The sequence below is a fragment of the Seriola lalandi genome, unplaced genomic scaffold, assembly GCF_002814215.2.
Source record: "Seriola lalandi dorsalis isolate HSWRI2012SDOR001 ecotype SW California unplaced genomic scaffold, Sedor1 jcf7180002054902, whole genome shotgun sequence".
In the NCBI taxonomy this organism is placed as follows: Eukaryota; Metazoa; Chordata; class Actinopteri; order Carangiformes; family Carangidae; genus Seriola; species Seriola lalandi.
In genome coordinates, this window is record NW_019525454.1 from 1 (window position 1) to 12,353 (window position 12,353).

Genomic DNA, 12,353 nt, shown 5'->3' on the forward strand with positions numbered 1-12,353 from the left:
ATAAATAGTCATAAAAAAGTCATAGTATAATAAGGCATAAAAAGTCATAAAAAAGCAAAGCATAGTAAGGCAAAAAAAAGTTATAATATAATAAGGCATAAAAAGTCATGAAAAAGTCATAGTATAGTAAGGCATAAAAAGTCATAAAAAAGTAAGGCATAGAAAGGCATAAAAAGTCATAGTATAGCAAGGCATAAAAAGTCATAAAAAAGTCAGTGTAATAAGGCATAAAAGTCATGAAAAAGTCATAGTATAGTAAGGCATAAAGAGTCATAAAAAAGCAAAGCATAAAAAGACATAAAAAGTCATAATATAATAAGGCATAAAAAGTCATAAAAAAGTCATAGTATAGTAAGACAAAAAAAGTCATAATAAAGTAAGGCAAAAAAGTTATGAAAAAGACATAGTATAGTAAGGCATAAAAAATCATAAAAAAGTCATAGTATACTAAGACATAAAAAGTCATAGTATAGCAAGGCATAAAAAGTCATAAAAAAGTCAGCATAGTATAGTAAGGCATAAAAAGTCATAGTATAGTAAGGCATAAAAAGTCATAGTATAGTAAGGCATAAAAAGTCATGAAAAAGTCATAGTATAGTAAGGCATAAAGAGTCATAGTATAGCAAGGCATAAAAAGTCTAAAAAAGTCATAGTATAGTAAGGCATAAAAAGTCATGAAAAAGTCATAGTATAGTAAGGCATAAAAAGTCATAGTAAAGTAAGGCATAAAAAGTCATAGTATAGTAAGTCATAGTATAGTAAGCATAAGCATAAAAAGTCATTGTATAGTAAGGCATAAAAAGTCATAGTATAGTAATGCATAAAAAGTCATAAAAAAGTCATAGCATAGTAAGGCATAAAAAGTCATAATATAGTAAGGCATAAAAAGTCATGAAAAAGTCATAGTATAGTAAGGCATAAAAAGTCATAGTAAAGGCATAAAAAGTCATAAAAAGTCATAGTATAGTAAGGCATAAAAAGTCATTAGAAAGTCATAGTATAGTAAGGCATGAAAAGTCATTAGAAAGTCATAGCATAGTAAGGCATAAAAAGTCACAAGAAAGTCATAGCATAGTAAGGCATAAAAAGTCATAGTATAGCAAGGCATAAAAAGTCATAAAAAAGTCATAGTATAGTATGGCATGAAAAGTTATAGTATACTAAGGCATACAAAAGTCATAGTATAGTAAGGCATAAAAAGTCATAATAAAGTAAGGCATAAAAAGTTATGAAAAAGTCATAGTATAGCAAGGCATAAAAAGTCATAAAAAAGTCATAGTGTAATAAGGCATAAAAAGTCATGAAAAAGTCATAGTATAGTAAGACAAAAAAAGTCATAATAAAGTAAGGCATAAAAAGTTATGAAAAAGTCATAGTATAGTAAGGCATAAAAAGTCATAAAAAAGTCATAGTATACTAAGGCATAAAAAGTCATAGTATAGCAAGGCATAAAAAGTCATAAAAAAGTCATAGTGTAATAAGGTATAAAAAGTCATGAAAAAGTCATAGTGTAATAAGGCATAAAAAGTCATAAAAAAGTCATTGTGTAATAAGGCGAAAAAAGTCATGAAAAAGTCATAGTATAGTAAGTCATAAAAAGTCATATTATAGCAAGGCATAAAAAGTCATAAAAAGTCATAATAAAGTAAAGCATAAAAAGTTACGAAAAAGTCATAGTTTAGTAAGGCATAAAAAGTCATAATATACTAAGGCATAAAAAGTCATAGTATAGTAAGGCATAAAAAGTCATAAGAAAGTCATAGCATAGTAAGGCAGAAAAAAGTCATAGTATAGTAAGGCATAAAAAGTCATAATAAAGTAAGGCATAAAAAGTTATGAAAAAGTCATAGTATAGTAAGGCATAAAAAGTCATAGTACACTAAGGCATAAAAAGTCATAGTATACTAAGGCATAAAAAGTCATTAAAAAGTCATAGTGTAAAAAGGCATAAAAAGTCATAAAAAAGTCATAGTATAGTAGGGCATAAAAAGTCATAGTGTAATAAGGCATAAAAAGTCATGAAAAAGTCATAGTATAGTAAGGCATAAAAAGTCATGATATAGTAAGGCATAAAAAGTTATAAAAAAAGTCATAGTGTAATAAGGCATAAAAAGTCATGAAAAAGTCATAGTATAGTGAGGCATAAAAAGTCATAATAAAGTAAAGCATAAAAAGTTACGAAAAAGTCATAGTTTAGTAAGGCATAAAAAGTCATAGTATAGTAAGGCATAAAAAGTCATAAGAAAGTCATAGCATAGTAAGGCAGAAAAAAGTCATAGTATAATAAGGCATCAAAAGTCATTGTATAGTAAGGCATAAAAAGTTGTAAAAAATGTCATAATATAATAAGGCATGAAAAGTCATAAAGAAGTCATAGTATAGTAAGGCAAAAAAAAGTCATAATATAGTAAGGCATAAAAAGTTATGAAAAAGTCATAGTATAATAAGGCAAAAAAAAGTCATAGTATAGTAAGGCATAAAAAGTTATAAAAAAGTCATAGTGTAATAAGGCATAAAAAGTCATGAAAAAGTCATAGTATAGTGAGGCATAAAAAGTCATAAAAAAGTAAGGCATAAAAAGTTATGAAAATTTCATAGTATAGTAAGCCATCAAAAGTCATTGTATAGTAAGGCATAAAAAAGTCATAGCATAGTAAGGCATAAAAAGTCATAAAAAAGTCATAGTATAGTAACGCATAAAAAGTCATAATATAGTAAGGCTTGAAAAAAGTCATAAAAAGTCATAGTATAATAAGTGTAATATGTCATGAAAAAGTAATAGCAAAAAGTAATAGCATAGCAAGGCATAAAAAGTCATAGTATAGTAAGGCATAAAAAGTTATAAAAAGTCATAGCATAGTAAGGCATAAAAAAGTCATAGTATAGTAATGCATAAAAAATCCGAATATAGTAAGGCATGAAAAGTCATAAAAAAAGTAATAGCATAGTAAGGCATAAAAAGTCATAGTATAGTAAGGTATAAAAAGTCATAAGAAAGTCATAGTATAGTAAGGCATAAAAAGTCATAATATAGTAAGGCTTGAAAAGTCATAAAAAGTCATATTATAGTAAGGCAAAAAAAAGTAATAGTATAATAAGGCACAGAAATTCATAAAAAAGTCATAGCATAATAAGGCATAAAAAAGTCATAGCATAGTAAGGCATAAAAAGTCATAAAAAAGTCATAGTATAGTAAGGCATAAAAAGTCATAATATAGTAAGGCAAAAAAAAAGTCATAGTACAATAAGGCACAAAAATTCATAAAAAAGTCATAGCATAGTAAGGCATAAAAAAGTCATAGCATAATAAGGCATAAAAAGTCCTAAAAAAGTTATAGCATAGGAAAGCATAAAAAAGTCTCCCTGATTTAGTTTTTCTCCAACCTTAAAAGTTGCTAAAAAGATTTCCAACTATTTTTCCTACTAGTAAGTTTGTATTTTAAACATTCATCTGTGTTTTCATTTTTCTTGTAGCCTACAAACGTTTGAGTGGCGGAAATTCTCCAGGTGCAGCATTGGATTTTCACACTAAAAGCTTTGTTGTGTTTGTAGCTGTTATTAAGGTTTGGCCTAAATAGATTCTAGTGCTTGAAAAGATCGGAAAAATATTTAAAAAGAATGCATAGCAGCACATTGTTACTGTTTATGCCCTTTTAATGCACATATGCATTATTTATTTCAATCATTTTGAAGTCTGGACTATTGGTTGGACAAACCAAACCTTCGTTAAGATGTTACTTTTGGCTCGGGGTAATTTTGATTGGCATTTCTAATTATTTTCATAATATTTTACAAACCAATCAGTAAGTCAAATGAGAAAACACTATGTAATCTGCTTATTAATCCCCAATGAGAACATGAAGTAGTTGCAGTCTTACACAAAATGATTAAAAATTACTCAACTACAACAGTAAAAGTTTGTTTTTCCATTTATGAATGAGATTTATAAGATGTAATAACAGTTACTGGGGTCGTTTTTCTGCATTGACTACTTTTACTTTTAATACATTTTCCCAATCATAGTTACAGTTTTACATAAGTAACATTTAACACAGCAGGACTTTTGCAACTTGTGGAATTTTTTTAAATGTTGCTATTAGCAGTTTTTCTTGAGTAAAGGATCCTTCCTCCTCCACCGCTAAGGAGCCTCCAATTTATGACCACTGCTAAATAGCTTTAATCACCTTTTTTATGGCTAAGATCTTGTCTTAATAAATTGATGTCAAAGTTTATTATGTAATTTCAATGACAATAGTAATTCAGCCTCTGCTTAACTTTTAAGTTCAGACCAGTGTTTTGGTTTGACATTTGACTTTAATTAAAAACCTTACCCTAATCATCTGCTGTACTGTGTGTGTGGTAAAAGTTCACTCCAGACTGCACCTCGTAAAAAAATAATTAACAAAGTGAGCTTCAGGGTGGCTGAGTGTGAACCCTACAGTCAAACCTGCCTTAAAAGAGCAGTTAATCAAATTCTGTCAAATTTTCATTTTCCGTCTAGTTGGTGTAAGTAATGTCAGTGTTTGTAAAACCACCAAACTCAAATCTGCAGCTAGAGATAGCCGACAACTCTGAGTATGTGCTGACGCAATGCACTGCTCATTTTTTCCCCCCTTATTAATATCAACAAAGCTATTAATAAGGAATTTATATAAATACATGGGCATTTCAGCAATTTCTACATATTCTGAAAGGAATTCACTTGTGCAGACATGAGGCAGCAATTTCTCAGAGTAAATGTCAGAAGGTAATGACACTTAAGATGTTTTATTATTAAAGTATCCTGATTGTCAGCTTTGCTGTGTTGCTATCTGGAGAAAGTTTCTCACAATCCAGCATAGTTTCCAACCTCTTCCTCTGTTCTGACATTTCAGTGCTGTTCCCCCCCAGAACCACTCGCGTTCTGCCTTTTTCATCAGTGTAAATGAGCTCCACAAGGCTGTTATGATAATTACACCAGCTGCTCTCACTTGTGTGCAAATGCATCACCTGTTGTTATCATGTGACATGTGGCAAGTGTTGAGTATTTCTATCAAATTTCATGGTATATTTGCCAATATTTTGTAAAGTAGCTGTTATTTTTCCTGATCCAGAACCAGACTGATACTGGTCCGCTCGAGAGCCATGGGTCGGAAATTGGAATTGTTTTGATAATATCACCTTATCAGCTTGTGCAGCCTTACCTACACTGAGTGTTTTGTTGTCTCGTCATCATCCTTTCAGACTGTTTTTCTTCCTGCAGTGAAAACAAGTCAGAAAAATTCATTCCTTGTCCTTTCTTTTTACACGATGACGGTCAGTTCTGCAGCTAGCTCTCGCTCCCTGAGCCTCACGGAGGATGTCGCTGCTTGTTCCTCCACAGTTGACTTCACTCCATGTCTTTTAAAGAGCACAAAGGACGCTGAAGGCCAAAAACAACAGACATGTATAATAACAAGGTGAGCGAACATAACACAAAAATCTATGCAGTCCATAATATAACGGATTGTGTGCTGTGCTGTGTGTAACTCCAAGCTGCTCACATCAGTCACGGTCTTGTTTGTAAGTATAATGATATATTTACCTTGAATTTAATGTGGTAGAAGAGGCCCCAGTGGACAGTGCAGAAATATGATTACGTTTGCTGCTGATTGACCCTGTGTGTTGAGTTTCACTTGGCGTATTTCATATCTGTTGTATTTGTTGCAAAGTAATGAAAACGCTTGATTCTCTTCATGCCATCTTGTTAGTTTTAAAGGTCAAATCATAACTTTGTTTGACCATTTCTGTCAGTAAGTATATTCACTATTACTGTACATACAAGATGGAAAAATATGCATTTGTTTCCCTATCCACTCCAACTGCAAATAATGACCAGTTTTATACACTTTATGATTTAAACAAACCTCTAACTGCACAGAAACAAATAAAGTTATAAATGTATAACTTTTACATTTTGTTGGTGTCTAGCGTTACACTGTTTATTAAAAGACACGACAGTGTCGCCTGAGAATTTCTAAGATGAAGAAGAGTTTTAATGTTTCTCTTTATTTATATAGTTGATGTGGAGCTGCCTCTGTGCTGTTGAGACTTGGTGAATCTTAAATTGATGGAGAGAAGAGTTTAGGGACTTTTGGGGAGCTGCCACACGTCAGGAGAGGTTAAGAAACCTTGTTACAGATGTTTACAACCCCACACCTCAGACTTTACTCACCTTCCCGTTAGTGGTCAGAGTGTTAGTCTTTCATCAGCCTGCAGCAGCAGCAGCAGCAGCAGCAGCAGCAGCAGCCGTGGACTCAACAGCTACAGTATGTGGGACAGCAGGAGGTCTGTCCCACATAGCTGATGACCCAAAACATGGAGACTGGCACCAATTACAGCCGCCATATGCAAAGCACAGGTGGCACACAGGCAGCTGGAGTCTCACTTTGTAAATGGACGACCGCCTCCTGAGCCAAAACAAGCAATGTGCATGAGACAATGACGCAGTGAGGTTTTAAAATTACATCAGGAACATTTTTGATCATTTTGCAGCTTTGAAATGACACTGTCTTCCACATTTAGCCTTATTTTGCTTCACCTCAGCTGCCTCACAAATGCGCCCTTGCACCTTAGCCTTAAGGTATACAGTAGCCTAGAAGAAACACAAATTTCCTCTTGGTTTGTTTACACCAGGGGTCTCATTTATTAAAGTTTCTCATGCACAAGTTTGTGCTCAAAGTTGTGCTTTGTAAAGTTTTGAAGTCAGAATCAGCCTCTGTGATTTTCTCTGACATATCAAAAGCAAAATGTGGGTTAAAATCCTTTTTATTATTATATATATATCTAATGTATGAATGTTATAGACATGATATATATGGTATACACTGTGTAGTATATACACTATACTATAACATCTTTACAAATCACACCCCGTGTGTAATGAAAAATGGATTTTATACTCAATGCCAGGGGCGCTGCTAGAGGGAGGAAACAGGTTGTGTACTTCCCCTGAAATACAGAGAGGTGATGCTGAAATTAGATGAGTCTGCACGGGGGTCAAGAGAAGCATCCTGTCCAGGGACCAAAAATTTCTAGACAGGTGAAAAAAAGTCCTGCCCCTCTGCACGAGAACGCTGGTCACAATTCACCTCCATTTACAGTGTCGTCTTTATTTGCAGGAAGTGACACGTGTCACATCTGGGGTTCTGCCGGCGCAGACGAGCAGGTTGGTCAGTCACCTCATGGCGCCAGAGGACGCGGTGCGACGCCTGCTGACTGAGAAATCACAGGACGAATCAAAACGGGGCAACGGAGCTCGGCCGCTAACACATCATGATGAGAGACAGAGGCTTTGTGAAGACCAGAGGTTTCACTCAGACACTCTTATCACCGGGAAACTACATAACTGCAGTTTTGGTGACTTTTATTTGAAATTTTAAAGGGTTAGTTCACCAAAAATCATAAAAAATATTTCCTCATTTATATCTCGAGGCACTGTATCTAGCCATGCAGAGAGATTTGATTTAAGTGCCCAAGCTCGGAGATATCGGATTTTAAACTGCTGCCACCGTAAAACAATATAGATACAAGTCTTTCCATTAGTAATGTCCCAGTTACTCTGGTTAATCCACAGGCCTCAGTGTCGACAGTTTTTTAGCAACTCTTCGAGACAAGTTTGTCGCCAACTGAGTAAAACAGACAGGCACCCAGCTGGCACTGGACTTCAATGTAACGTCAGAAAGACATCGGACTAACAACCCTGATGTCCAACAGATGTTAACTCTTAGTTGGAAATGGGTTGACGTCTAATTGACATTGTGACGTTTAGGTTTTGTTCACCACACCTCACAACTAGAATGTCAGTATTTATATTTGTGCATCCTACGTCAAGAAGGCGTTGTCATAAGACGTTCAGAGGACGCCGGATTGTTTTTACTTAACAACACAATCGTCAGCTGTTGTCACGCAAACTGACGTCGGCATTAGACGTTCTCCAGACATTGGTTGTTCAGTCATGTGACGTCACAACTGACATTCAACCAAATATCAACGTCTAGTGACATTAGCGGCCACATGTGTGCCCGCGGGGTATAAATGGTGTAAAGCATCAATTCCCAGTGTTTCATATTGATTATCTAGACTGTGGCGATCTGCCATTTTTATAATGAACCAACAAAATATTTTCAGACTTCTTATAATAACACAAAAGATTCCTAATGTAGTGTTTTCCACCGTTGCTTAATTGTAGAGCTGTGTGCGGCGCATTGATTCGCTCAGCCCCTCCTTCCCTCTCTCATAAACACATTGACAGTGGAGCTGTCTGTCACAGTCAGACTGGCCATTGGGAGCACCGGGAGAAATCCTGCAGTATGAAATCCTATAATCCTAAATGCATATAATAACATGTTGCTGCTATAGAAGAAATATTACCGTTAAAGTCCCATAATGTTCCACTACTGTAAACAATGATAAATCCTCGGAAGTTATCGTAATCTCCAGGCTTGGTGTGCTGCGGCAATGCATTTGTTTTATACAATACAATACATCATATGTAGTTTATTAAAGCTGCACTAGTCAATGTTTTCATATTAACACTGGGTCAAAAGTCTGAAGGACAAAACCACAGAGAGTCGGCCAGTTAACACTATATATAATGCACCTAATAACCTGTGTGTGAGAAATAATACCAAGAAACGGCAGGAAAACAGTATGTGGCAGTTAGATGGGCAGTAAAAGCCCTTTCCACTCATGTATGACCTGAAACTCAAAACAAAATGATCATGTGATTCAACAGAAAGTCAGGCTTTGTCTGAAACCGAGATTCTGAGAAAGTAATACAAGCCTCAACACGACAGACACGTCAGAGAGTGAGACTGTGAGAATGTGGTCCAAAAGAAAAGTGCTTTTTAATGTTGTGAGCAGTACAAATAAGACTTTCATTCATCTTCTTTGTGAGTGGACGGCGACAGCAACCTCAGAGAGCGATATCTCAAAAACCTGGGCGAATACAACTAAACTATCTGCATGTATAGACATCATCGGAGGTACGTAGAGAAAAGATTGTGAAGTGACCTGGCCCTTTAACACGGCCTTTCATGTCGGAAGAGGAACATTCAGGGCCTTTCAGATCTACACGGGCGTCACTGAGGAGGCAAAGACAGTTATTTTTTTTCAATCCAACATCATCTTGTGTTGTCATGACAATATGATGAGCTTATAGTGTGTTAGCTTTGTTAGGTCCAACATGAACTACAACGTGTTTCATCAGGTCTGCTTGTAGCTCGGGCAAACCAGCATCTGTTGTGTCATTAAAAAAATGCTGTTAAACAAGTGGATGTTTCTGCAGAGAACTGAACGGCAGGACTGAAGATGACGCTTTCCTCGTGAATCAACCTCGGTCCCTTACTAGACATTTGACCCCTTTCTCCCAGACACGTCCGCTCCACGGAGCAGAGCTGTGCTTCTTACAGTACATATTGTAAATCCTTTGACGTGCCACATTGAGGGGAAAGAGTCCCGGCGGGTGGCGAGCCGACGCGGGTCACCGCCTTCCTCCTGCGACGGTGAAAGCATGATCGGTCACAAACTTGTGGATAAATATCTGTTTTCTCTGCGGCAAAGTCCACATACATTTAAAAAATAGACACTTGTGTCCATCTCTTGTTGCTTCACCAAAACCAAATGAATTTTTTTTTTTTTTTACATTTCTGAGGAGGAACAGACCCAAACATCTGTCAGGCCTTCACACTTAAAGCTTCATGAATGAATATACGAAGAGTGCCTTTCCAAAGTCAGGTATCCGCCATTCGCAAAAAAGTGGCATCTACTCATCTGAAATGATTCATAGCGTTAAAATGAAAACAAATTACAACACACTGAAGGCTAATAAGTAATGTAGGTCCTTGTTTAAAATAAAACATTTACAGACTTTGGGAGATCTTCTTAATCTCATCTGAAAGTTAAATCTCAATTATAATTTTTTCTATATATAGTTTTTATTTGGAAATTAACTCTTCGAACCAGCAGCTTAAACACAACAACAAACAATCAGAATTTCATTGTGACTCAATAGCAACGTGCTTCCATCTAACATTTTTGGGTAGTAAAATTATTATGTCTAATTAGATTTAAAATAAATGTTGCATCAAAATAAAGCGCAAAGCTGAATGAGCAGAGTGCGGAGAGACACACACACATCCACCTTAAATCTCATGTAACACTTCATCACAGCTCATCTGAGAGAAAAGTCTTAACATTTAATATTTTCTTTTACATCAAGGAATGTTCAAGGACAAAATTTTTTTTTTGTTTTTTTTATATATATATATATATATATTTTCATAGATTTCCTGCACTGTATCTTCAGTGTCTCTTCACTGTACACCTTCTGAACCCAGCGGCCCTTTGCCCTGTAGCTTGGACGTTATTTTCGGAGCGAAGTCTGCGTGTGTGTCGTTTTCTTACAGTTTGTATTTGGGCAGGCGTGAAGCGAGAAATGAGGTGTGTACTTCCTGGTCCTGGCCCCCCCCCCTTGTGGTGCGGTGGCGGCACCCTCTCCAGTCCGGTCTCCTCCAGGGCGTGGGCTGCACGGCACAAAACATCTGCTCTGAGTCATGATTCACAAAAAGAGATTAAGTGTGATTTTTGTGACAGAGAGGGAGAGGGGGGAGAGGGGGGAGCGGGGCAGGACAGAGTCCACCCTTTCCCCCACCGTCATTTGACACATAGAAATGGCCCTTCTCTCTCTCGCCCCCACCCTCCCCCCCAGGTCTGGAGTTTTGTCCGTGGAGGCCAGGTGTTCGCGGCCTCCTGTTAGTTGGAGAGCAGCAGCAGCAGCAGGGCGGGCAGCAGCCAGCCCACGCCCAGAAACAGAGACAGGCGGACGGGCTCGGCTCCGCGGTCCGACAGGCCCGGAGACGGAAGAGTGGAGTCTCCCTCGTCGTCCCACAATCTGTCGTTCTCGTTTACCTAAAAGAAAACAGATGTGCTGTCGTTAGTTACCTGCCTCCAGATTCAACATTCATCAGTGGAGAGAAAACTGAGAGCTGAGCTCGTATGTGGGTTTAAAGACCAAATTTTCCACATCCACAGTTGAAAAACAAGACGAGTGAAGGTGAGGACATTGCCACTTATCAGCCAGACGCAATTTCACAGACAGTTGTTTTTTTGTTTTTTTTACAGTGAACATATTCAGGATGAACTCTTCAATCAGTCGAGCTCCATCTTTAAATTATTCCCTTCTTTTCTCTCCATCTTCACACCACAACTTCTTTAACTCTAAACATATTAGTTCACAAATACGTGGAGTGACCACTTGTGATCGGATCTCACCTCCCCGCTCTCCCCGTTTGTTTTTAGCCGATCCAACAGGTGTGTGTGTGTGTGTGTGTCGCAAGTGTCTCAGAGGGAGTGAGAGAGAGAGAGAGAGAGAGAGCGGTGCACGGAGAGATTGAGCAAACCAATACGCTTCTCACAGCTCTATAATGAAATGAGGTTTTATCCATTTGAAATAGTCAAATATTTTCAGTTCATCATGAAACCATTCGGGTTCACGCTGCTAAAAGAGTTTGGCCCAGACCGCCTCCCAACGTTTTCTGAGTGATCAGATCTCTAATGCGTCGTGGCAGCGTTCACACCTGAACTCAGAGTTGTCCGCTTGTGATCGGATCACCTGAGATGGATGTTAACGTCAGGCCTGTGTGAAGCTGAGGAGTACAGTGAGTGATCAGCAACATGCAGGATGATGAAAACTTGAAAGATTTAACTTTGAAGGATTTCTAGTGGCCTGTGGGCAGCGATCTTAGCAGAAATATAATTTATTAAATAATGTAAAAATTTACTACAAAAAGATACTGAGACCATAATAAAATGTTAGCTATTTGAATTTGGACATAGGACAAACATTTTAGATTTCAATTTGTAATATAAAATGTGTCCCAACAGCTTCATAACAAAACTACATCATTCACATAAAGACTGTAGACTCAACATCTGGGAGAAACCCACCAATCAGAGCAAGTCAGGAACTCTTTCTGGTTCAAATACAAATTTAAACCAATGAGCCGTTCACACATAAAAACAGAATCGATACTGGAAATACATTTATTCCTGTCTTGTTGATTAAGTATTGAAGTTTATAGACTACACTGTGTAACATGGGACTGATTATCTAATGTCCCTAATTAAGAGGACTTCATTGTGATGTGAACCTACTTTCTATAATGCTGGTAAATTTTTAATGTATGTTTACAACTGGAAGAGCTTAGTATGATGTTTGTTTTCGTATTCCACGAGCTCATTGACCTTCATTTGTGGAGGAACACAGGAAAGTGTTTCTGGCATCTTCAGACTCGTGGGTTATATAATCTATACTTGTATGAACTTTACCTGTG

The 12,353-nt window shown here is 36.8% G+C and overlaps 1 protein-coding gene across 1 annotated transcript in view; it reads right to left on the reverse strand.

Annotated features, from left to right (window-relative positions):
• Positions 1 to 9,121: 9,121 nt before the first annotated feature.
• Positions 9,122 to 12,353, reverse strand: part of gfra4a (GDNF family receptor alpha 4a) — a 127,744-nt gene continuing 124,512 nt past the window's right edge. Inside the window, exon 8 of the mRNA XM_023430366.1 lies at positions 9,122 to 10,929. Coding sequence (XP_023286134.1) covers positions 10,774 to 10,929 — 156 coding nt within the window. The 3' untranslated portion in view covers positions 9,122 to 10,773. The remainder of the gene's footprint in view (positions 10,930 to 12,353) is intronic.